At 44.0% G+C, this 26,402-nt stretch overlaps 1 protein-coding gene across 6 annotated transcripts in view; it reads right to left on the reverse strand.

Annotated features, from left to right (window-relative positions):
* Epb41l4a (erythrocyte membrane protein band 4.1 like 4A) overlaps positions 1-26,402 on the reverse strand; it is a 216,376-nt gene that overhangs the window by 185,128 nt on the left and 4,846 nt on the right. The window contains exon 1 of one of the 6 annotated variants that reach the window (XM_085833765.1): positions 16,942-16,960. The exons of 2 other annotated variants lie outside the window; for them this stretch is intronic. Coding sequence is in view for 1 of the 4 variants with exons in the window: in XM_085833763.1 (XP_085689889.1) it covers positions 3,941-3,982 (42 nt within the window). In the remaining 3 variants the exon portion in view is untranslated. Of the gene's footprint in view, positions 1-3,940; positions 3,993-16,905; positions 16,961-26,402 lie in introns of those variants that run through there. 3 more of the 6 variants (XM_085833766.1, XM_085833767.1, XM_085833763.1) reach the window with 3 other exon arrangements.

The following is a 26,402-nucleotide window of genomic DNA, read 5'->3' on the forward strand; positions in this document are numbered from 1 at the left end:
AGCAAAGCCTTGACATCATGTCTTAGCCTTGACATCATGTCTTAGCCTTGACATCATGTCTTAGCCTTGACACCATGTCTTAGCTTTGGCATCATGTCTCAGCTAGGTTTCCACTGCTGGACTAAAGCCCCATGACTGGAAGTGACCTGGAAGAAGAAAGAGATTATTTCAGCTTACAGTCTGAAGGCCCTACTCTATCACTGGGGCAAGTCAGGTCAAGAGCTCAAGACAGAAACTTGGAAGCAAGAACTGAAGTAAAGGCCATGGGGGAACACCGCTTACTGCCTAGTTCCTCCTGGCTTGCTCAGGGCTGATGTGGGCTGGGCCTTCCCACGTCTGTCATTAATGAAAACGCACCACTGTCTACAGGCCAATCTTACGGAGGTGTTTTCTCAATAGAGGTTCCTGCCTGTCAGATGACTCTAGCGTTTGTCAAGTTGACAAAGCTAACCTACCACAACATTACCTTCCTTTCCTTCCCACATTTCAACTGATAAACAAGAGTAACTGGCTGAGTGACTCTGATTGGACAGTAGAGTCTAGGGAGACACCAGACACGCAATCCTTACGCTCCTGAAAAGAAGGAAAAGCAACGATAGAAGAGAAGAAAGCAAGATGATGTCAGCCATTCTCCTTTCTTCTCCTACGTCACATTAACTCACCATTAACATGGCTCCTAGCTCTGTGTCCTGAGACTTAGCTAAAAAGACAATGAAGTGACCCTTGAGTGTGGGGAGACGTGGGGGAGAGTCCAACTCTACTCTACGGGAGATAAAGGACCTCATAGCAATAAGGCGAGTAAAAGTTCACGGGAGAGTGAGCTTTCCCATGAGGGACTAATCTAAGCACAGCCACCCGGGCACTGGAGGCTCAGCCTTGTCAGGAAGCACTTCTACCACTTGAGACAAAGCTCTAGGACGAACAAGGAAGACTGCACCCTCCCTGGCCCACTGAAGATTCATCCCAAAGGTGAAGTCTTACTTACATCTTATTAAAAAACCATGGGCATAGCTAGGCAGTGGTGGTGCACGCCTTTAATTTCAGCATTTGGGAGGCAGAGGCAGGTAAATCTCTTGAGTTCGAGGCCAGCCTGGTCTACAGAGTGAGTTCCAGGACAGCCAGGGCTACACAGAGAAACCCTGTCTCAGAAACAAACAATGGGCATGTTGGGGCACATTTGTCACCCCTGTACTCATAAGGCATGATGATCCAAGTTTGAATCCCACCTGAACCAAATGCTCAGATCTCAGCCAACTTGGGTATAAACAAGACCACCTCAAGAGAATTTCTGAAAATATAAGACCAAGATGAAGAAGACACCATCACATTTTAAATACAAGCAAGTATCACTTAAAAAGTAAAATCACATAGTGCATAATGTTTACAGTAACAGTGAGATATATGTATGTGTGTGTGTGTGTGTGTGTGTGTGTGTGTGTGTGTGAATTCTAATTCACTAAGTAAATATGTAACTGAAGAGGCAAAAGTAATCAGAGAAGATGAACTGGAACCTTCAAACACAATTCAGTCAAAGAATTCACCAAAGCCAGCTCAGGCAACCACTTTTACTAAGGTGATAATTAGACTGATTAATAGGAGAGAATACAGAAAATGCATACAGATTACATCGTGTGAGACTCTACAAGACTATATTCATCTGCATATGGAAATGTAACACACTAAAACATGCCAGAACCAACAGTAAGTATGCAGAGGTCCGGTGTAAAGTTAAAGATACTTAAAGATCATACGATGCCCCACATGTCCCTTGTTTCATAATTAGTGATTGATTTAGATACTTTATATTCAAGTGCTGTTCTCAGAAAAGAATTGCCTGAAGAAAGTCAGAAAACCCAACATAAACAATATTAAGGTAACTGGGATTACTTACAGGTGTATGGACAACTTACAGACAGCTATACCACTAAAGAAAAAAAAATAGATATCTCTTCCTGCAGCATCTGGTAACTATGTACAAATCCTTGGGGATCATGGCTACATGACCTTCACCCACTTGGACAGTTTATATAGTCAACCTCAAAGGATTAAGAACCAACCTGAAGGCCATCTCTAGCCACATCAGTGAGGGATCTTCAAAATGAGGTTAATTGACATGGGAAGGACCACCCTCATGTGGGCAGCACCATTCCAGACTGCTTCGAAGAGAAAGGTAGCTGAAAGGTGACATTCATGTCTCCCTGCTTCCTGACTACAGATACAATGTGATCAGCTACCCTCGGTTCCTGACATCAAACACTCCCACATTGCAATGGACCACACTCCCTGGAACTGTAAGCCAAAAGAAACCAACCCATCCTATTTTCCTTCCTTCCTTCCTTCTTCCTTTCTTCTTTCAATGGCTTTTGTTAGTTTGTCCCAGAGTTGAGACAAGTAAACCCTACAACAACCGTCAGCCACTAACTGGCTAGAAATCCTTGGAGAATGGTGGAGCCTTCTGGTTCCTTACTCTGCTCCATGATGGAAAGTTAATGCCCTCATTCTTGTGTCAGGACTCCTGAGGGTACCTGCAGATGCTGACAGCTAGAGAGGACCATGGCCACACCATGCCCAGAAGAACGCATTCAACAGTGGGAGTAGTACTAGAAAATAACTGTGTTAAGTAATTTTCAAGCTTTTCTTTTAGTTTCAAAATAATATTTATCCTCATCACAAAACCTCCAAAGTATAGACGGAGAGTATCAACGTTTCAAATAGACATTATGCATATATGAGGCTCTATATAAAACATCTTAGTAAATTGTGCATTTTATGAACACGCTAAGGCACTATGCAATTAAAGAGAAACACTTGAGATTGCTCTAGAAGATTTAGTCACAACACAATGAAGCCAAGTACTGAGATGAGAATTTGTGCCCAACTCCCTTCCTTAACCTTGAGTGAGCTTGCCTCGTGTTTTCTTGCAGTAGCCAGAAAGAGGGATTTGAATTTCCTGCCCCTCCAGCCTGGTCTTCGCACTTGAGGGCACACTAAGGTGACAAGAACAGCTCAAAGAAGCACTGGCCTCTGATCTTTAGGTGTCAAATGAAGAGCATTTAGGGGCTACGTGATTAAGATTGAACATGCATTACTTGGGCAAAAAGTTGTGAGGAGGTAAGGACACTCCAGACCAGCTCTCTCCCACACAAGCCACCTAACAGTGCAGTCTGCAGCCTGCGAGCCACCTTCCCATCAGCTGGCTGGCTTCTGCTGTGCCGAAAGCAAAGACTTTTGCTTGATAAGTGGAAGACATCTGTTCTTGGCCTTCCACCTTGTTGCTTATCAAGAATGGCAGTCAGAAAGGAACAAGGAAGTACAGAGCCTCCGTCTTCACCATGCAGGAAGTGGCCAGGGGAAATGAACATGGAGTATCCGAAACTCTTCTCCAGAAACTTGGACACAGGAAGATTTGAAAATTGGAATTTCTCAGAAATCTACAGATTACAAAATTAACTCAAAACTCTAAAGGCAGCAACCTAACAGCTCCCCTTCACAATAGCTGGACACAGCCCGTGATTTCTCACAAAGATAAATATTCCTTCCCACCATTTAAAAGGGCAAGCACTTTAAGGTCACAGTTTAAATGAACAATGCATAACCGATGCCAGCCACTCAGCCTTAAATAACAAACTAAGGGAAGAAGAGGGAGGTAGAGGGGGTGTCTAGAAACCTCCATCCGCAGAACCAGTCCCCTGGCCCAGGCCTTGGCATCTCTGGGCATCTCTGTCACCTGGGGGAGAGTTTTATTTTAACCAAATTCAAACCCTATCCAGACAACTTGAATCAGAGTCCCTAAATAGTCAATAAGCTACAACGAAAACTCCTCAGGAGACCAATGTGCAGTCAAGGGTCAACACCGCTGGGCAGAGGAGGGTAAGGAGGAAAAATGGAAAAGCTGGGGAATGAAGAGCTTCAAGTCCACAGACTGCCGACATCACCTCACCAGCTGCCTCGGAGATCCAACCAAGGCTGCTCCTCTTCGCATCCAATGCTGCATGCAGGCCAGCTGGAGAGCCTCTGCTGTCTGCTCACTGTCGTTATGTGGTGTACAACAGCTACCTTTAATTTAAAATGGCAGCTCAGTTAGGTAACTGGTCTTGTGAGGCAGGTGAGGAAGGGACAGGCTCAGCACTGGCTAGGGAGTTTGCAGTCTCAGCACTGGCTAGGGAGTTTGCAGCCCATTGCTTTTCCCCATGGCCCCTGCTATCAGTCCCCAAATGTCAATACACACTGAAGAGTAAATTATTAGTCTGTGGACTTCTGAAGCAGTTGGTTCTTAATTTAATGAGCTGTAAACTCCCGCTAAAGTAATTTCTTATCCCAGGAGAGGGACTGATATGCATGTACACGCAACTGCACCAGAGTGCACACACACCACACAAATGCACACTAATCTCAACAGGCATGGTAGATCGCAATGAAGAGGCTAAGGAAGAATGATTTTTAAGAAGTTTGGGTTAGCCTGGACTATACAGTGAAATATGGGCTACAAAACAACAATGATCCTGTATCAAAAAAAATAAAAGTTAAAAAGCAAATTTCTAACATTTTCAAGTATGAGAAAATTATTTCGTTAAACATTTTTTTATTTCATGAGGTGTGGTAATGCAAGCCTTTAATCCCAGCACTTGGGAGGCAGGTGGATCTCCAGGAGGTGGAAGCCAGCCTGGTGTACAAAGAGAGTTCTAGGACAGCCAGGGGCTATTACACACACACACACACAAATATTTCCCTACACTAGGAAAGTTTTATAAAAGCATTTTATTAAAGTATGATGGTTTATTTTGCTTTCACTGTACTAACAAACATTTCATGTAACATGCATCCTGTGATTGAGCCCCATGACTATGCTAGAATAAATCTGTCACCACCATCTCCTTTCACAGGTAGAGTTGAAGCAGGTCAGCAACTTAGCAACCAGCCCCATCACGTGGTAAGGAAGGATGAGGTCAGGATGCAGACCTGGCTGACATGACACACAACCAATCAGTGACTGAGCGCTATTTAAAAAGCAAGCAAACAAAATCTCTATCTATCTGCCATGTACCAAATGACTCCAAAACTCAAGGCTTAAAATGGAAGGTCACACAGATCTATGAGAATCAAGAATCCAGGATTCTCAGGTTAAACTGCATGCTTCTGCCTCCGCCAGGGCTGCAGGCACCCGAAGGCAGGCCTCCAGCTGAAGGATCAGATCCCACCTGGGTACCACCCGGGTGCTGCCGAAAGGCTCAGTTCATCATCTCCAGGGCCTTACAGCAGGTCAGCTGCCCTTCCACAGAGCATGAGTTACCAGACTGAAAACCTAGAAAGGAGAACCCCATCACACCTTCTCGTGGTCTGTCTCCAAATCACTACACTCAAGGGCAGCTGGATTTGTATTCAGGACCAGAAAGGAGGAATGTGAAGAAATGGTGAACATGGTTTTAATAGCCAAGGTGTTCTAAGTGGTGTGATAGATTTCTCATCAATAGAAGCCCCAAGAAAATCCCCAAGATGTTTCCACGCACACACAAAATAGTCTGAGATAGCACTTACAAAGGGCCAGGACCATCTGCTTTCAAGATGGAAGGAGATCTTTTGAATAATAATAGTTGTTGTTACTATTATTTGAACAATAGTATTGCTAATTTTATTAATATTTCAACTTGTTAATGTTTAAATATTAATTAAAACTAATAATTATGATAGGGTTGATTTGAATTAATATGATACTAATTTTAACTATTACAATGATATTAGTTTATTAGTTTAATAATTTGATTATCATTATGTTATAATGATAATTATTATTATTATTATTCAAAATACAAGCAACCAAGGAGAGCCCCCCACCCCTTTTTTCTCTCCTAGGCCTCTCTGTCCCCAGCAGTTAATGGCAGAGGGCTTCTGGTCTCAGAAAGAACAGCCCTCATGGGAGTGTCCTCAGAACTTGGATTTTCTTTCTTTTGCTTAAAATCCTCCCAATATGTTTAACTACAGATTAAAAATCCAGTCCAACTAAACTGTGTATTAACAAAATAATATGATCAATGTAAGTCCATAGACTTGAAGGAAATATCTACAGGCATCCAACCATGGGGTTCAGTGTGCCTCGGGCACTGCTCCCACTCGGTCAGGACCCTTCCGGAAAGAAGTTAATAGAAGCCTATCCTAAGACAAGATAAAGTCAAATCAAATCAAAGTCTGACAGCAGCACCTTGATCAGAGTCAGCCAGAAATGAGTTTAACCCCACATTACAAAGCTGTCATTCAGTAATGGTGTGTGCAAGCCCCACATGCCGAGTGTAGAGAAGAGCCTAGGGGTAACCTGTGAGCAGAAACCCGTGAGATAGTTCTGGGAGAAAAATGTTCTAGGCAGAAGGAATGTTCTAGGCACTGAGCCCCGAGGCCAAACGAAGCCTCAGTTAGCTCTCCATTGCTGTGAGTAAACACCTCAGCCCAAAGCCACTTGGAGAAAGAAAGGGTTCATTCACTTCAGCTTACAACACCCAGGTCATACTCCGAGTCTGAGGAAAGTCAGGGCAGGACTCAGGCAGGAACCTGGACCCAGGAACTGAGGCAGAGGCCGTGGAGGAACATGGCTTCCTGGCTTACAGGCCGAATGTCTGAGACCCAAACTTCATTCTGACAACTTGGTGACTATTTCTCTTAAAAATGCATACTCCTAATAAAACCCGTCGTGACTTGTTTGTCTCGGGTAGCGTGTATCCCGAAGTGACCAGCTGCAGGTAGCACTAATTAGGCAACCTAGTCACCCTTAGGAATAAGCCTGAGTGCCCAGGTGGCACTCAAGTGGCAGTCACTGTGATATAAGGAGACAAACAACCCGATTCTGGATCCATCACCCTATCTCCACCAAACATCCAGTTCCATTTGACCTCCTGTCAACACCCCTCACAACACCCCAACACATACACTGAGATCATCGCACCTCGCAGCACCCGGCTCTTTCTCTCCCTAGCTGACTGCACTCCAGCCAGGCTAGGTTCCTTCCGTTTCTGCTTCAGGTTCTCGGGGTCTTTACAGGAGCTGTTTCCTCTCTCTTAGCACCACTCCCTAAGAAACACTTCAACATTCCATCCATCAGACTGCTGCCATCCACTCCTGTCTCTACCAGTATGACCTCCGTGAACCCAGGTTACCACTTCCCACTTATCACCTACGAGGCCTATGCTCCCTGTTGGCAAGGACTTTATTATTCTACTAAATAGCTACATCCAGGACCTGGCCCAGGCCCTGAAGCTGACAGGCTCTTCCAATGTGTCTGTTCCATGAATGCTGTCCTTACAACCTTTTCTCCTCTGCCCTCCGCCACCACCGAAACCTAGCTCACATCTTACACTGGTCCTTTCCCAGACTCCGGGCTTCCCAAGCTCCCGTCTTGTCTGCGGTCATCTGCTGTCTGCTTAACTTCCCAAAATACTACCAAGGGTCTCCTGTGTACCCAAGTGTTACATCCCATTTCTAGATTTCAAGTCCTTCCCTCACCTCACACCACCCTATAAAGGAAGCTAACTTCATCTTTACCTGTGGAGAGCTTGGGAGCCATCAGTCTTCCTCTCCATCCCGGCCGTCTTGAGTCGTTCTCTAGGCAATCTCTCCTTACACACCTCAGGCTCCAAGTCCTTAACCGTTAGACTCGAGACACTCTTTAGGCCTCTTCCGCTTCCAAGAGCATACGTCTCTGCTCTGTGTCTGGAAGCTTTCCCATGATTCTATTCATTCTGCTCAGTACAACTGTCTGCCCAGTGTCAAGAACGGAAAGGTGCCAGTCCTTCCTGAACACCACTGAAGGAGGCCCAGAAGGCTCGGGGTCTAGCCGGTACTGTTAAAACTGCCTCACCCTTCTTTGAGGGCAACTTGTAATTGCATTCAATCTTGTTCTACAGAGTGACCTTGATGAAGAAAATAATTTCTAAAAAAAAGTCATTTAAACATCAACTGCTCCAATTCACCCTCTTCCCCTCCCGAAGCACTCATCCATGTTGTCGGAAACAGGAAGCCTAATTGATTTTTTCCGGATGCCATCTGTCTAGTCTAAGAATGGAAATGAAGACGCCACCACCGTCCAAGGAATAGTGAAACAGTCCTGGCTCCAGCCTACGTACACACCGCAGTCTCTGTAGACTCGCAAACCAGGCTGTGTCCCATTGTACCCTCCACACCGTAGCAATTAAAAGGAAGCTGCTCTCGCTCCCGGTGCTGCGTAATCGCTTGGACAGAACGTGCATTCAGATCATCGCTCCCCAGACTTTAGAGCTCCTTACTCCTCTCCTGCTGCAGCACAGCCGATGGGAACACCTGGAGTGCAAGCTGCAGACGAGACTCCACAGGTTGTAACAAAACAGAAGACAAGCTGGACCTGGGGGAAATCGCCAAGCTGAAGAAACCCAAGATGCAGGAGAAGAACGCCTTGTGGACCAAAGAGACCACTGAACAGGAAAACTGGAGTGCAATTTCCTAAAAAACCTAGACTGGAGGATTTCCCACCCCAGCCTAGCCCACACCATAGTCTCCGAGCCCCCGCCCCCCCCCCCCACAGTGATGTAGAAGAGCCACCTGCAAGACGGGCAAGAACCACAGGCTGCACTGTAAGCACAAGACTCTGCCACAGCAATGCCACTGGCCCACGGGTCTTTGAAGGGTCACACACACCCTGCTACCACTAATTTGGACTGCTAAACTTTACCAGTTGACCCTGGGATATTAATTTTTATGACTGATGAAAATAAAAAACGCCTCCTGGCAAAAATAACAATAACAGTAATTACAACAGTTAACACCTCTTTACTCGGGAACTACAACTTTTGAACTTTTAGGAAAATCTCAAAGATTTACTTTTATTTCGTGTGCATGCGTGTTTTGCCTGAGTGTGTGTATGTGTACCGGGGGTGCAGTACCAGAAGAGGGTGTTGGAGCTTCTGGAACAGGAGTTACTGATGGTTCACGTGGGTTTTGGGAACCCACCCTAGGTCTTCTGCCAGAACAGCATCCTCTTCTCCACTGAGCCATCACTCCAGCTCAGAATGAGTAAGACTTTTTAAACATCATCCCTGCATGAACGGACATGACCATAAATACCAGAAGCATGTGAGAGCAGATACACACATATGCCAATTGTGTAGTCCCTACTGCTGCCAGATGCTTTAGTTGGTGTGGATGTAAAACCTCTTAACATTATAAAAACAATTGCATAGACAACTGTGCTTTTATTCCTTTCTCTGCCTACAAAAGCAATCGAAAGCCAGGACGGTGGTGGATGCCTGTCATCCCAGCACTTGGAAGTGGAGACCTGAGGATCAGGAGCTCACAGCATCCTCCACTGCACACTGAATTCAAGGGCATCAATAATTAACTATTTCAGGCCTGATCCACTGGAAGAACCCATACTTGACACTGTCAGCAAAGCCAAGAGTCTGTAGCTGGTTAGGTCGTGAGGCCTACAGGAGAACACACAACCACTGCTGTGCTGAATGGGCATAAAGCAGATCCTAATGACTTAGTGCTGGAGCGCCTGGCTCAGCCTTCATGCCAGAAGCCACTCCTTACAAACGGTGTGCAGGGAACCACGGAGTTGGCCTGGCCAAGCTGCCCTGAGAGGCAGGTGTCATAGGTTTTGTAAGTTGGAGTCCATTGCTCCTGGAGCACAATATGCCTTCCGGTTCCTGAGAGACTGATGCGCTCCGTCAGGCATCGAAGCATCCAGACCTCTTTGTGTCCCTGTAAGGACGCTCCCTTGTGGTTAAGGTAGCACGGAAGCCTGACAGGACAGCTGGTCTTAGACATTCATCTTGGGTAACCTGCAGAGCTTGCAAACTTCATTGTATCCTGGCAACTATGTATTCATCCTGGCCATTGCCATTATATTCTGTTTCTGATAAAGGTATAAAGAGTCTGACTGCTCTCAATAAAATGGTCACAGCCTCAGTTCTGATGTGGCCCCTCCAGCCTGGCCTGACTTCATTCCTCTCGGCCGTATCCGATCACCTTGGCCTGGTAAGTAAGTGCAGGTGCCAGGCAAGTACTCAGTAGACGGCGGTTAACAGTGACCCTCAATCGTGCAATGTGCAGAGAGTGCTCGGCCCTAAATGTGAGTCTATTTCACAAGGCATCTTCTCAGAAGAGGAGGCAGATATCCAGAGTGGTTGTACAAGCTTGGAGGAACTAGAGAAAGTACCCAAGGAGCTAAAGGGATCTGCAACCCTATAGGTGGAACAACATTATGAACTAACCAGTACCCCGAGCTCTTGACTCTAGCTGCATATGTATCAGAAGATGGCCTAGTCAGCCATCACTGGAAAGAGAGGCCCATTGGACTTGCAAACTTTATATGCCCCAGTAAAAGGGAATGCCAGGGCCAAAAAGTGGGAGTGGGTGGGAGGGTATGGGGGACTTTTGGGATAGCATTGGAAATGTAAGTGAGGAAAATACCTAATAAAAAGTATAAAAAAAAAAAAACCATGCAAAACCAAAAAAAAAATCACTTGTAAATACAAATTATACCATTGCATAAATAATTATTTTAACTAGGAATTATCATCGAAAAAATTATGCAAACATGTAAATGACACTTAAAATATGTATTAAGGACCATAGATGATGTGACGGATTATGAAATTAAAACTATTATCTACCCAGTTATGAACATCACATCTACATATATACATGTGTATTTGTATGTCTCATATTTTCTGTATAAATGACATAATTTTTCTCACTTTTACATGTGTGTAGATGCATGCATATTTCTCTTACATACTATATATATTCCACTTGTATGTCCATAAAGCAAGAGATGAAATAATGATGTCCCATGGAAAAAAAAAAAGAAGAAGAGGAGGCAGAAAGATGGCAAGAGCCGGAGGTGCTGAACGACTCCTAGGAGCCCATGTTTTCTAAACACAACAGAGAAGAGGCACAAGCACACCCACAGTGACTGAGAACACTTGCAGGACCTACACAATCACAAACCAGACCAAAAATCTCTGCATGGAGGAGAGATGGTGAGCACACAGTCCCACCTAGCCCAGGAGCTACTGGCCTTTGACAGCTGCTGGGAAAGAGAGAGTCAATACTCTTTAACGGTGTGACACCTGGTACATCGACCACACTCCAGGGAGGCCCCACACCTAGGAGCAAGTGGGCCAATACGAAGTGATGGGGGGCTGGAAGCAGTAGAGGGGATCTGACTCAGGGTCGATGGAGGGGTCTGCATATGATCGGAATCTACTGCACAAAATCCTGAAGAAATTAATAAATGCATTATTTTTTTAAATTTTCTTGGGAAAAATGGAATTGTGAATGAGGAAGGTTAAGAAGCCCTGGTCTACAGTGGTGGAGTGTTATATGTGGTGTTGGGGTATGACCCAAGGTCTCACAAATCCTAACACACAGCTAAGCTCCCAAGCCCCCTAGTTTTGAACACTTTTAGTCAAGCACCCATAGAAAACATAGCAACTGTGTGTGTCTAATAGGCTATAGATCCTATCCAAGGCAGGTGATTTCATTAAACACGGAGAGTTGGGTACATTTTAGTCACTATCCAATCTCAGGCACAGGCACAAGATTATCTAAGCACTCGAAGGAATAAAGTATACTGGTGTAGCCAAAAATGAGGTATGCCTGTCTCTGCTGTATACCAAGAAACCATGGAGCCTTTGTCAGGATCCTGGCTTTGGCCCATTCAGGAGTTCCCAGTGGGAAAACCCACACGGAGGCAGGCAAACTATAACCCATTTATCACATGAAATCTCCACCCCTCACCAGGAAAAAAAAATTAAAAATCCCCGCAGCTTCTTCTATTCCTTCTATGACACCAAACGGTAATCAGCTTACATCGGAAGTTCTCAGGCGGGCCGAGGTGTCTATTGGTGAATGAGCACATCTGTTCCGGGAGCTCTGATTTTCATACTTGCAGGAAACCCTGTACCAGGACACAAATACTGCTCATCTTTTAAAAACAATAATTTAAAAGAAAATAAAGGGTTTTTCTGGAAAGCAGTTAGCTGTTTATCCTTAAACACGACTCATCCAAATACTTAATATATTTAAACATCAAGTCGCTTTCCTTTCTCCTCTGGCTCATGAGAGAAGGAAGAAACCGAAAGAAAACTTAAGGTTTTATAACCTGATAAGACACAGGGGGCCTTGAGTTTCTCTCACATCATTCACAGAGAAATCTGTCAACCTGAGAGAATTGATCTGCTGTCAGCTGGGGTCTGGTTTCCTTTGTAACTGTCCCCTGGATGTGGCCATTATGCCTGTGTCAATACTGATGTTTCTATGACACCCTCACAGCCTGCTCCTTCTGGTGTATACAACAGCTTCCAAGCAGCCTAAGGGAAAGCTCTTCATGGCATGTTGGACAAATATTCTAAAAAAATTATTTATCAAAGTTCTCGTGATCCTCAAAAAAAAGAGATTGAAATTATTACAAAGGTTAAATTTTAACTTAGTGATGTTCTAAATGAAATTAACAAAAGAACAGTTTTCACATTCACACACACTGGCACATATATGTTCACACCACATACATGTAGCACATGCAGGTACACACACACATAAAAAGGAGGAAGTGGTTGCTATTTTCTAAATTGCCTCCAACTCAACAAATCAGCTTGACCATCCAGCAAATGCAAATTACAAGAAAGCCTTTTGCAAAAAACCTGAATTGTCTGAAGACATTATAAATCTCAGTTTCTTAATCTAACACATAACACTACATGGATACATAACAGTAGCAACTAACTTCTATCTGGTCGTGTCTCGTCGGTTTGCTGGCAACCACACTCTTACAGTGTGCGATGTCCTTTAGCCTTCCCAGGAAAAAGAAGTAGATAATGTTCCCAACTTCACCCCGCTGACTAAGATAAAACTCGGGTGCAGCCTTACACAGCTTGCCAGAGACCACTAGGGAGTGTACAGCATAACAGCCACGAGCACTGCAGCACCTGACAACAGAGCACGCTTCCCAGCCATTTCCAACCTGAGCCTCCAGATGCATGTGACGTTGATGGGATAATCTAGGCAGCCATCTTATTTTGTACATGGAGGAAGACAGACACCATCCCTGTGAATGACTTTCCCAAAATATGTAATAAAGGAAGAGGAAGAGAAACTCACTCAGATCTGTCTTCTCCCCCCACCAAAGAAGCTGCATTTTGCATTCAAGAAAAGCATTCTTATCATGCATTGATGAATACGTTATTTAATAAATAATTCTAGGCTTAGGATCCAGGTTACTAAGAATTACTCATCCCTGGCATCCAGTGGTAGAGTCTGGTGGTCTGATAAACCCCCGGTACTCCAGTCTTTCTCCATCAAACTCATCTCTCTGTTTATGTTCCTGCTGCTCTATCCTGGACAGCCTTCAGAGACAGTGTGGCCAGCTTCACAGACATCACTCTCAGGCAGCCCCAATCAACAGCTTCTTCCTAATTAAAAGTCCAGAGCTATAGGAAAGCTGAAGGCTTTGTCTTTAATGCCAAGGCTCACTTGAGGACGATCCATCTAGTAATTCATCTGTGAGAAAGTGTTCAGTGTTGCCTGCCTTCTGCTCTTTGAAACCTTCTCACAGCAGGGCTGGCTAGTGTTGCTGTGGTGGTCCAAATGAGAATGACCCCCATGGGCCCAGAGGTTTGAATACCTGGGCCTCAGCTGATGGAACTGTTTGGGAAGGATTCGGAGATGTGAACTCATTGGAGACAGCGAGTGTGAACTCAGGGAGGGTTTTCACATTTCAATAGACTCGTGTTATTCCCAGTGTGTTCTCTGCTTCCTGTTTGTGAGTCAGTACTTGAGATCTCAGCTCCAACGCCATGCCTACCTGTTGCCATGTTCCCCACTACATTAGTAATAGACCCTTACCTTTCTGAAACCATAAGCCAAATTAAACACTTTCTTTCATGGCCTTAGATGCAAATGTTCTTAACAAAGTATTTGCAAACCAAATGTCAGTAACACATTAAGAAGATTATACATTATGACCAAGTGGGTTTCATCCCAATAAGGTAAGATGGGTTCATCTTACACAAATCAATGACTATAGTATAACATATTCTTAGGTTTTTATTGCTGTGAAAAACACCATGACCAAGACAACTCTTATAAAGGCAAATATTTAATTGAGGCTGGCTTACAGTTTCAGAGGTTCAGTCAGTTCTACATCTTGAACCGAAGGCAGCAGTAGGAATCTGCCCCACCAGGAGGAGGCTCTCTTCTGCACCAGGCAGAGCTTAAACCCTCAAAGCCAACCCTCACAGTGACACACTTCCTCCAACAAGGCCACACCTACTCCAACAATGCTACACCTCCAAATAGTGCCACGCCCTGTGGCCAAGCATTCAAACACAGAAGTCTATGGAGGCCAAACCTATTCAAACCACCACATCCTATAAACAAACTCAAGTACTGAAGCCACACTTAATGATGCCAATAGATGAAAAAAAAAAAAAAAAAAAAGCATTTGACAACATTCAACATGCCTTCATGATAAAAGTGTTAGGGGATTTAGGAATAGGTGGAAGAATATATCTCAAAATAATAAAGGCTATCCTAGCCAATCATAGCCAACAATATATTCCATGGAGATAAACTGAACAATTGCTCTAAAACTAGGATGGACACAAGACTGTTCACTCCCTGTCTCTTCTTAAGCATATAGCTAAAAGTCTTAGCTGTAACAACTAGACAAGAAAAAAGATAGAAAGGTAAGCCAACAGGAAGGGAAGAAGTCAAACATCCCATTTGCAGGTGATATTATTTTTATTATAATTATTTTCTTAAAAGACCCTGCTAAGTCTATCAGAAAACTCCCACACCCAATCAACACGTTTTTTTCTACATCTCCATTGTCTACTAAGCTCACTCTGACATACAAGAAACAATTTCCTGTAAAACTGTCTGTCCAACCGGAGTCTCCCACCTAAAGTGTCCTGTGGTGGATCTGTTATTGTTTCATAGCTGGATGTTGCCCTCCACCTAGTACTTAAACTTCTTGTGCACAGACGTCCTCCCCCCGCTGATTTTGTTATCACCAACAGAAACCCCAGTGCTACTAGGCATACAATTAGCTCTGAATAAGTGCTGATACAGCTGAGTTCTCAAAGATGATCATGCAATTAAGACACACAGCATTGTTCCAGACCCCCAGTCACCCTCACACTCAAGACCTGTTTTCAAGTAACTATTCAAAAACAGATTTTTAAAGTAAAAAAAAAAAATGACTTTCTGAGAAATTCAAGGGAATTTCGTTCTTCCTCCAAATACCCTGTAAACAGCAACTGTATACATAGGAAAAAAAATAATCATAGTGATAGCAAAATAAGAGCTATCAGGAAAACATCCATTAGCCCGCCGGGACCTTCTGACAGGACCACTTTCCCTTTGTCTTCTCTCTGCACATCCTCTCAGGCAACAAGATTGATCACTGTTGGCGGGGTGTGGTGGTGCACATCTTTGGTCCCAGAACTTGGGAAGGAGAGGCAAGCAGAGTTCAAGTCCAGCCTGGTCTACAAGCAAGTCCATTACAGCCCAGGCTTTGTTACACAGAGAAACCCTGTCTCAAAAAATCCAAAACAAAACAAAAAAAAAAAGGTCACTAACCAGTTTTTACTTTTTCTTCCTAGGGAGAGTCAACGCGGAGCTGTAGGGATTCAGGGAAAAGCACAAAGGCTTTAAAAATAAAGACCAAAGAAAAGGTTCATGCAATATTGGTCTAAAACTATGCCATGAAATAAATTAGTCTTGACCTGTTAAATAAGATTATTTTAAAGGACAAACATAATTGACCTGCATGGCAATGACATCATTCCGAAGAGAAATCCAATATAGTAATTTCTTATGTAAACTAAAAAGAAGACGACCTTGCCAGGAAGAGGCCCACAAATCCAAACACCTACACTACACATGTAACCAAGACAAGCCATCGATATAAGACCTTGTCTGAGGGAAGTGGCTGAAGGGGTTGGGAGTACAGGACACAGGCGGGGCAGTGAACCCAAATGGTTTCAACACATTCCAGCCTCTGCCTTCTAAGATCAGCTCTCCATCTTTCCTTCCTCCCGTGCTGCAAGCAAGAAGCAGGGCAAGGGAGAGGATGCACCAAGGCAAGAACAAAGGGGAGGGAACCAACACAGGTCTGGGCCCACAATCTCAGCCCTGCTCCCTCACCCGCAGAATATGACCTACCATTCTAAGGGAAATCTAGTCTGTTATAACTCACACCTCCTTCTCCACGCTCTCTTCTGCTCTTTCAGGAAGGTTTTCTGGAGCCAAATTAAGTAAGGATGGGTGAGTGTGTGTGGAGGGTCACACGGGTTAATTATTGGTCAGCTGAATGAGGGCTGATACAAGCAACAAGCAAAAATGAGGTTGCACAAAAGATTTTGCAGAGCTGCGGCACTATCTAGATTCTGGGCTCCTGACGCTCTCTTTACAAAGGAGGCTGCTGTAGCTTACACATCTACTGAGACTTTCCAAATGACTGAGTAACTGTGGACTTTAAAAATGTATAATCTAGACAAGTCCCTAAAAGCTCACACCATGCCAGTTCCAAGACCATAAGGACTTACTACGATTTCTCTCAGTCCCAGGAGATCTAAGACTGATTCCACAAAGCCATGGCTGCTCTCTGGGCTTTAACCTGCAACCCTGCGAGAAATCCCTCCAGTTCAGGGTTGAAAAGTGATGCTGAGAAAAAAAATACATATTCACAAAGAGTCTTCTAGCCATCTATAGCATTTCATTGGGAGGGAAGACCAGCGCACCTCACCTGGCTTGGAACAAGTCACTAGCAATTTCTCGGTATGTTTCAAGGCACTAGATGAACACAACATAAAGGACAGTTTTTCTAATATTCTTCACCTGTCAAAATTGCCAAAGAGAAAAAATTCATAAAATACATACAAATAGGCCTTCCCAGTCCTCTTCCAAGTGACTTACAGAAAAGCATCAACGGCGGCTCCTTTACAGAATGTAAATGGCAATACCCAAGCTTGCACAGAAAAGCTGGGAAATTTCATGCAATAATGGCGTCACGCCTAAAGTCCCCTGGCTAACGTTTGCTATGGCCTCAGGCATCATGTGTCCCATATTTCTCTACCTTGAGGACTTGGGGGGCGGACGGATGGACCAACAGACAGGAAATAGCATTGCACCCAGGAAGCTGACAAGAATCAGTTTCTCAAAATAGGCGTGATGTGACACACCAGTAATCCCCACACTGGGGGCTGTAGACACAGGAGGATTTCCTCAAGTTCAAGACCAGCCTGGTCTATATAGTAAGTTCTAGGCCACCCAAGGCTCATCTCAAAAATTAAGTGTTTAAATATCATGTTTTCTTTTCCCAGTGGCATGCACCTAGCTCACCAAGGAACTAGAAAAATAAATAAGAGGTCAGAGGAACAGAACTAAGAGTACAGGGAAATCCTCATGGTGCATCAGTGGTTGTTTGGTTGGTTGTGCTTCTTTTAGTGGTGTCAAGACAATTCAAAAAGGAGGGAAAATCTTCTCAGCAAACAGTTCTGAGGCAACATAATCTCATCTAAAACTACAAAAAACAGACCACAGACTTTATAGACTTGCAAACCTTTAACAGAAACACGGAAGTATATTTCCATCCCTTTTGTTAAGCAGTCGCTGCTCAAACAATATAAACAGCAGGAGCCACAAAAGAAAAACAAAATTGTATTATCAAAACTGTTTTTAAAAATTATGTTTGGGAGGACTGGAGAGATGGCTCAGTGGTTAAGAGCACTGGCTGCTCTTCCGAAGGTCCTGAGTTCAAATCCCAGCAACCACATGGTGGCTCACAACCATCTGCAGTGACATCTGATGCCCTCTTCTGATGTGTCTGAAGACAGCTACAGTGTACTTAGATATAATAATAAATAAATCTTTTTTAAAAGTTACATTTGGGACCCAGAACAGAAAGAACGGATTCCCTAAGTTCTCCTCTGACCTCCACACATGGACCATGACATGCACACACAATATATGCACATAATACAACACAATAAATAAATACACTTTTTAAAAACACTAAGTGTAAGATACTACTTAGTACCCACTAGGACTGTAATTTTAAAAAGGACAGATAATAAGAAGTTATCACAAGGGTGTGGCGAGACTGGGGTTTCATTGAGGGATATGACTGGATGCAGTCATTAGGGAAGCAGTCCGTACACTGTCAAACTCTTGGGCATATATGAAGGAGTCATTAAGATATAAATCGATGCAGAAATTTAAGTATGAATCGTCACAACAGCAATGTTTATACTAGTCAAAGTTGAGCTCAAGCCAAAAGCCCATAAACCAGAAAGAGGACAAGGAATATATAGTGTATCCAACAGGGGCTATCAATAAAGGCGTAAAGTACTGACACATGCTACATTATGAATAGGTTTTTAAAATATCACGTGAAAATTGGTTACACACACACACACACACTACACGAAACCACTTAGTGACAGTCTAAAATCTGCAAGTAGAGAAGGACAAGGGAAGTCAGGAGTCGGTGCTAATGCGCAAGAGCTCTGCACACCGACTGCCGTGGTAGCTGCATAGCTCCACAGATACCTTTAAAAAAACATGGAATTGTACATTATAAATGGGTAATGTACGTAATTTACATCTCCTTTTTCAGAAACTGCTTTTAAAACTAATATAAGAACTGCAAAGCCCATTGTTGTTGTTTGTTGTTGTTGTTAAAACAACCAAAAAGGGAGATGTCCTTTTCAAATGCATCAGCTTATGTCTATGAAGAGGGACATTTTACTGTTCAGATTCATTCATCCCGTCAACACAAATCCAACAGCGCCTACAACATTCCACAGTGGCCTGACTGGGGAGTCTCATAAAAAAAAAAAAAAAAAAAAAAAAAAAAAAGGCTTAGTCCCCTTCCTCAAGGCTTTCCAGCCTGCTAGCAGCAGCTCTCACCCATGGACACTCAGAGACGGTGACTTGGCCATGCTGGCGGTGCTGACGCATGGGAAGGAGACTGGAGGCAGATGGCCTATGTCAGAATAGCCATCCATTACATCCCTTCCAGCACGGTGGGCAGGAGAGCACAGAAGCATCTTCAATGAATCGTCACCTTGATTAGCATCCATTCTAAGAGGCCTCTGGGCTCTCCTCTGAGAAGTCTACAGGAAGGTGACGCCTGAGCAGAATTCCAAGGCTTCTCTTGATCAGGGAGAGGGGAGCTGGAGCTTTCCAGGCAGAGCAGTGAATAGCAGGAATGTGGATCATTCAAAAACCTGGAAACAGTCTGGTTCAATTAGACTGCAAGACCAGAATGAGGAAGTAGCCGGGCAAGAGCAGAAAGAAGGGAGGGCAGAGGGGCGGGAATACTGAGGAGAGCAGCGGAGACTGGACATCGCAGACATCGATGGCTTGCTTATCAGACCTGCAGATCTGAGAAGAAACAGCCTCCATTCCAGCTATCTGTCAGCTATCTACCATCTCAGCTGCACCTGGGATGCTGAAACAGAGCCCTTAACCCTTCAAGGCAGACCCCACATCACCCTACCTCAATCCCAACTTCCTCACTACCTGCACTACATTTCTGATTGCTCACCTCACGGGACAGTGGGTGCTAATCTCCTCATTTCTCTTCTGCCACTACCCAGACTTCATCTCTTCCTGTGACCCAGCATGGTAACAGTTCCACTCTCTGACCCCTCAAGATGCATTGGTCCCCAATAACAGAGCTCCTGCTTCAGTGAGGAAGTGTGCTAGCTCACCCTAAGGGAATCCAGGGACAGAGAACAAAAGGCTCGGGGCAGGTCAGAGACACCACTGTCGCCTATTCTGTCTCTTCCTCTTTGCCATCTTGGGGGATCGCTGTGCCCTCTGGGCTGTAATCAATAGCCAAATGGTTCTGGTGATGAGGAGGAGGTGTGTATATATGGCAATGTGCTAGACAGGGAGATAGACTCTCACTTTCCCAGCAGCACTTTCAACAGCAGGCTTGCAGATGTGCCTGTCAGTCCGCCTGAGTCTGTGCTGTCCTTCAGCTCTGGGGCAACAGGTACACGTTTAGAGCAATCAACCTTACTGAACTGGGTAGGGCTGGGACCAACTTTCTCCAAGGGCCAATGGCTACACTGAAGATCAGCTGGGTCAGGAACAAAGAGGGGGAGTTGAGGTTACGGGTGGCTACCAACAATGCATTCCACCTCTTGGGCCATGAGCCTTGCATTTCCATATCCTTGTAGATCTTGCAATTCCCACCTCCTAAATAGCTTGCAGATATTTCCTCTCCCATTCCGCATCACTGTTGCCTTAAGCCAGGCCCTTCTCAGTTCTCAACAGCTGCTGAGATGTGTAGCTACAAGCCACACCTCTTAGAGACACCTCAAAAACCCATGTCACTTATGGGTAAAGATGGGAAGGAAGCACTAACATTATAAGGGAGAAGCAAATATACTTCAAGCATAATATAGTGTACGTATAATTGACTACCACTTATTGAGTATCTTTGATCTCACAAGCCTAAAATCCTCTTCTCAGCTTTTCACAATCATCCTGAGACGGTTAACACATTCCTCAACGTACAGAAAAGGAAACTGAGGCTGGCTCAAGAAGAATAGCTGTCCGTATGTGACAGAGAGAGCACATGACACAGGGAGCACAACGAGGAAGGACGAGAGGCATTCCCATAGCACCCTAATCTACACAGCACCCCAGAGGGGAGGCAGGACTGTGTGCACAGTGTGAGCCCACATTAAACTTGAAGCAGTGGGACGGGGAGAAAACCAGTTCTGAGAAATGGTATTTAATGTAGCAAAGGGGCCAAGACTTTCTCAAACTTGCTTCTGAATAAAGGGCAAGGTGGGAAAGAATCTTGATACACCCAATCTCTGTGGTTAGCTCACAAACCTGGCCGTCAGGCAGGACACCGTCTGTGTGGAAATCTGGACTTTTGTTTGGTTTAGTTTGTGGCACAAATCTCATTGTGTAGCTCGCTCCTGCTTATCCTGGAACTCACTTATGTTGGCTAGGCTGGCTTGTTAACTTGCAGCCATACTCTTACCCACTGCCTCCTGGCTGCTGGGATTACAGATGTGCACCATTATACAGACCCAGCTGAAAGGACTCCAGACAGGACCCTCCACACAAAGCCTGGGACTCCCGAGTCATCGAGTCACCACTGTTCCTCGAGTCACCGACTGCTCGGACTGCTGGACAGCAGGGTTCAGAAGGTGTGCTCTGTGACGCAGCAGGATTTGGCTTCTTTCTTTCCCAGTTTCAATTGGCTGACCCCTCCCTTGGCATATGACCTCTCTGGTATTGTGCTATTGTCCCAGGGGGCTAGGAGGGGCCTGGCCACTCCCACCCAGCACTCCCTAGCTTTCCCAGCCTCCCCATCTTCCTTGTTCTGACTTCCTCTTGGAGAGTCAATCTCCTCCGCCAGGAAACCGACCTCACACATTGGAAGAGCAGCCAGCCCTTTCAAGCCTGCACCTCTGGAGGAGCCATTTCAGCCCTTGGGGAAACTCTTCAAGAGTGTTTAGTTACATAGAAAGGTCTTAATAATAGACGGCATTCAGGAGGGATGGCTGTTTCACTTAAAGAAGAAAACAAACAAGAAATGCATACACAGCTCAGGGACCCGGGAGGCCATCTTTTTCTTTCTTTCAAGAATGGAGCAGACTCTCCAAATTGTGCTTTACAAGGTTCCTGAGTCACAAAGTAAACTGACTGGTTCCTGAACTTAACACACCTTGTCTCTGCCTAGGACATGTGATAACAGGTGTCTATTTAGTCTTACTATGCGACATTACAAACAAAATGTACAGCGTGGAACTGAATGTCAGTTACTGCAACCCAGGGCAGGGTGGCCAGGAGCAACACAGGTCAGCTTTACAGGGTCCAAATGTCAGAGGCAACCTCTGCCCATCAGTCTCGGAGCGTCTGTTGTGGTTTTTTTGTTTTGGGGGTTCACCCCCCACACACAAACCCAATATTTATTAAGGCCAAGAGTAGTGCCAAATCGGGTTTATGTAGCTTCAAGAGTAAAATGAGCAGACAAGCAAGATTAAAACATTGAAGGCGAGCTCCCTCAGTATCCCAATCCACACTGGGACGCTACCCAGCACTGTTCTCAATACAGGCAACAGGAGACTCTTTCAGCGATTCATGAAATCTGGGCTTCTTCTAAAAGACTCAAGTTAGAAGGAGAATGTTACATTTAAAAGAGAAAAAGGAAAGACCTAACGACCTGAAGAGGTAAAAGATGGGAGAATCAGAAATTCAAAGGAATTCTCAGGTACAGGCACTTTGAAACCAGCCCAGACTACACGAAGTCCCTGGTCTCTCGTTTCCTCTCCCCACCCCTTCTACAAGAAAAAAAAAAGAAAAAGAAAAAGAAAAAATTAGTGTGACTCATGTTTTCTGCAACAGCTGCCAATCAGCTCCTCAGTGTGCCACACGCACTCGATCCACCGAATCCTCCCGTTCTCTGCCCATTATCAATATAAAAATTACAGTATCTTGGCAACAGATTTTTTCACAGAGGAACTCACTTTATTCTGCCATCTTTTCTAGTAAAAAAAAAAAAGTGGCAAAGGAATGTCATTATCTATAGTAAAGATTTTCAATCTAGCTCATTCCAACTGGGGCATTCCATTCTTCCTCCCATTCAAATTATAGTTAATAAGCATCTATTACACGAAGCATGCAGCTCTGGCTGCCGGAATCACAGGCACAGGCTCGCAAGCTACAGGAAGAGATGAACAAGTCCAGAAATAATGCTTGCAGTGTGTGGGGCACTGAGACAGAAGTGTGTGCGGTATGGATGGGCGCTGCTAAACCTTGCCTCGTCAGGTTCCGCTGAGAAGTTCTTAGCAAATGAGACGACTGACTCACGTCTTAAAGGCTGGATTCAGTGGACCCCTCTCCAGAGATGGATGGGCCACAGAGAGGGAGGTCAGGAAAGACAGGAGCAAAGCTAACAGTTTGAGCACTTGCCACATTTGAGGCACAACGGCCGCATAAGGTGGCCATTTTATAGAGGGTAAAGTTGAGGTTCTGGGATGACAAGTCTCTTTCTAATGCTCTACCTCCAGTTTACATTAACAGAAATGTCACTTATATGTAACTTCCTGCAACATGTTTGTTTATGAGGTCCCTGGATTTTGTGAGTTACATGCTAAATATCAAAACATATCGGTACTCATATGTACATAGAAGTCTTCATGAGACACATAGACTTTAAAAACATCACCTAGAACTACTTTTGTCAGGCTCCCTAGGAGGTTTCTGATTAAAGATTCAAAACTGATTCCCAGGACGCACACAGGACCCTCGGGATGGGGAGGAGGTTACAGTACCTAACGGTGAATGGATGAACTGTACCCTAAAACTGGATAGAGTATATGTTGCATCTTTTTTTTTATTACATATTTTCCTCAATTACATTTCCAACGCTATCCCAAAAGTCCCCCATAGCGCCCCCCACTTCCCTACCCACCCATTCCCATTCTTTTGGCCCTGGCATTCCCCTATATTGGGGCATATAAAGTTTGCAAGTCCAATGGGCCTCTCTTTCCATTGATGGCCGACTAGGCCATCTTTCGATACATATGCAGCTAGAGACAAGAGCTCCGGGGTTCTGGTTAGTACATCATGTTGTTCCAACAATAGGGTTGCAGATCCCTTTAGCTCCTTGGGTACTTTCTCTAGCTTCTCCATTGGGAGCCCTGTGATACATCCAATAGCTGACTGTGAACATCCACTCCTGTGTTTGCTAGGCCCCGGCATCGTCTCACAAGAGACAGCTATATTTGGGTCCTTTCAGCAAAATCTTGCTAGTGTATGCAATGGTGTCAGCGTTTAGAAGCTGCTTATGGGATGGATCCCTGGATACGGCAGTCTCTAAATGGTCCATCCTTTCATCACAGCTACGAACTTTGTCTCTGTAACTCCTTCCCTGGGTGTTTTGTTCCCAATTCTAAGAAGGTGCACAGTGTCCACACTTTGGTCTTCATTCTTCTTGAGTTTCATGCGTTTAGCAAATTGTATCTTATATCTTGGGTATCCTAAGTTTTGGGTATGTTGCATCTTAAAACTATTTTTGTTTTTAAAGTTAATGAGGGGCTTAAGTGCACTGGCTGCTCTTCCCGGGGACCCAGGTTCAATTCCCAGCCCTTATATGGCAGCTCACAACCCTCTGTAACTTTAGTCCTGGCCTCCCTGGGAACCGATACCCAGACATACACACAGTCAATAATCAAACACATACAATAAGTAGATATTTTTTAAGTTAATAGAATACCTATCTCACTGCCATGTTAGTTTCAATAATTTAGTCATCACCTTTAAGAAAAATAAGTAACTCTGTGTAAATTCCGAGGACCAAACCTTGCTAAAGTAAAAATATTAACATTTTTCATATCTGCATAGCGATTCTAAGGACCAATCAAACCTTGTGACTTTTTCCTCTGAAAATCTTTTGTTACCCAAACAACAATCTAGAAAAATAGTTTGAACCACATTCAAGTTTTGCTTTCAAGAAGAACAAAAGGGGTGTGCGCTACCTCTCCCTGCTCAGGGAACCACAAAGGGCCTAACCAAAGTTTCCCAGAACAAACATTACTCAAAAGCTGAGGCCAACCATAGGGGAAATTTTTCCTTGAATAATCTAAAGAGATAGCAGTATAGAACAAACAGCTAAAAGCTGCGTGTGGGCTGAACACGCATCCAATAGCTTTCAGCTTATACAAACCAGGGTCTTTCAATCACAGACTGGAGTCCAGCAAGGGACTGAATGAAACCGACTTCCTGCCTGTCCAGTGAGGTTACCTCTAAAGGAAGAATGCAAATCTCTAAGAAACACCAGAACGGATACAGAAAAACGTACTGTCTTTTATCTTCCTAATTAAATTTTAAGCAGAAAATTATTTTCTAAGTAAATGATCCTTTTTTTGAACATATGAGATGTGCAGTTATCATCCTTGTTTGGAAACGCTTTCAACCAGAACACAGGAGTTTGGTTTGGTTTGGTTTGGTTTGGTTTGGTTTGGTTTGGTTTAGTTTGGTTTGGTTTGGTTTAGTTTGGTTTCAATGAAAAACCTCCACCTAAGTTAAGGAAATTTACTTTATAACTAACTTTTCCATTCGTAATTTGGTACTTAAACAAATCCAAAAACTATCTTTCAATTGATGCACACAAAATAATGTTTTACCAAGCTTCTCTCACATGTCTACATTGGATAGCTACAGATAGTCTTCTAACTCATAATGCATTATCATGACAGAAATGTAAAGACGTTTCTCTTTTACTATTTATTCTATGTGGACATGTACGCAGCTGAGTGTGCATGGGTGGAGTCTGTGGTAGTCAGAAAAGGTGTCCCCCAGAACCGGGGTTGCAGATGGTTGCAAAGTGCCACGTGGGTTCTGGGAACTGAACTGTCGTTCTCTGAAGAGCAGTAAGTGCTCTTAACCACTGAGACATCTCTCCGTCACCAAAGGTATTTCTCTTTTAATGCACAGATTTTTTTTTTAATTTTAATTTTTTAAAGATGTATTTATTTTATATATGTGAGTACACTGTAGCTATCTTCAGACACCAGGAGAGGGTATCAGACCCCATTACAGACAGTTGTAAGTCACCATATGGTTGCTGGGAATTGAACTCAGGTCCTCTAGAACAGCAGTCAGGGCTCTTAACCTCTGAGCCATCTCTCCAGCCCATTGTGCTCAGATGTTTACAAGAAGATTTTGAAGTTAGCCACATAGGATCAGTAAAACTTCCTCCTGTTAAAATAAAACATGGCCTACATGTGGTGTCTTCTGCCGGTCTACAACCTCACCACTTAGACGAGAGAGGCAGGAGGACTGTCATGAGCTCAAGATTAGTCTGGGATACAATGTGAGAACCTGCTCAAAACAAACAAACAAACAAATAAATAAATAACAAAACAAAAACAACGAAAGCCCACAAAATATGTGAATGCTTTAAACCTAAAATTAGTGGTCCTTATTTGTGTTTTTAATGTTTTTATTTTCATGTGTGTGGTTGGCTACATGTATATAATAGTGTAACATAATATTAAATGTGTGTGTGCCTGGTACACTCAGAGGGCAGAAGAGGGCCTCGGATCCCACGATGGTCTTCACTTGAGAATAGGGAAAAAAAGGGCATCACAAAATCTCCAAAAATCCTTTTGAAAATATTTTATTTATTGTTATTATCGGATTGTGAGCATCTGTGAATAATAGCAGGACTTTTTAAAAAATAATTTTAATGGATTTTTTTTCTGTTTTAATTTCAGAGTTTCCTCTGAGCTAACTGGTGTTGTTTAACTTCATTTTTATTTCTACTTAATTTCTGAGAATACTGTGGCTAGTATAAAATTACAAGAAGAAAAAAAGGATTACATCGCCGGGCATGGTAG

Source organism: Mus caroli, unplaced genomic scaffold, assembly GCF_978045245.1.
Source record: "Mus caroli unplaced genomic scaffold, Mus_caroli_1 scaffold_19, whole genome shotgun sequence".
NCBI classification, from domain to species: Eukaryota; Metazoa; Chordata; class Mammalia; order Rodentia; family Muridae; genus Mus; species Mus caroli.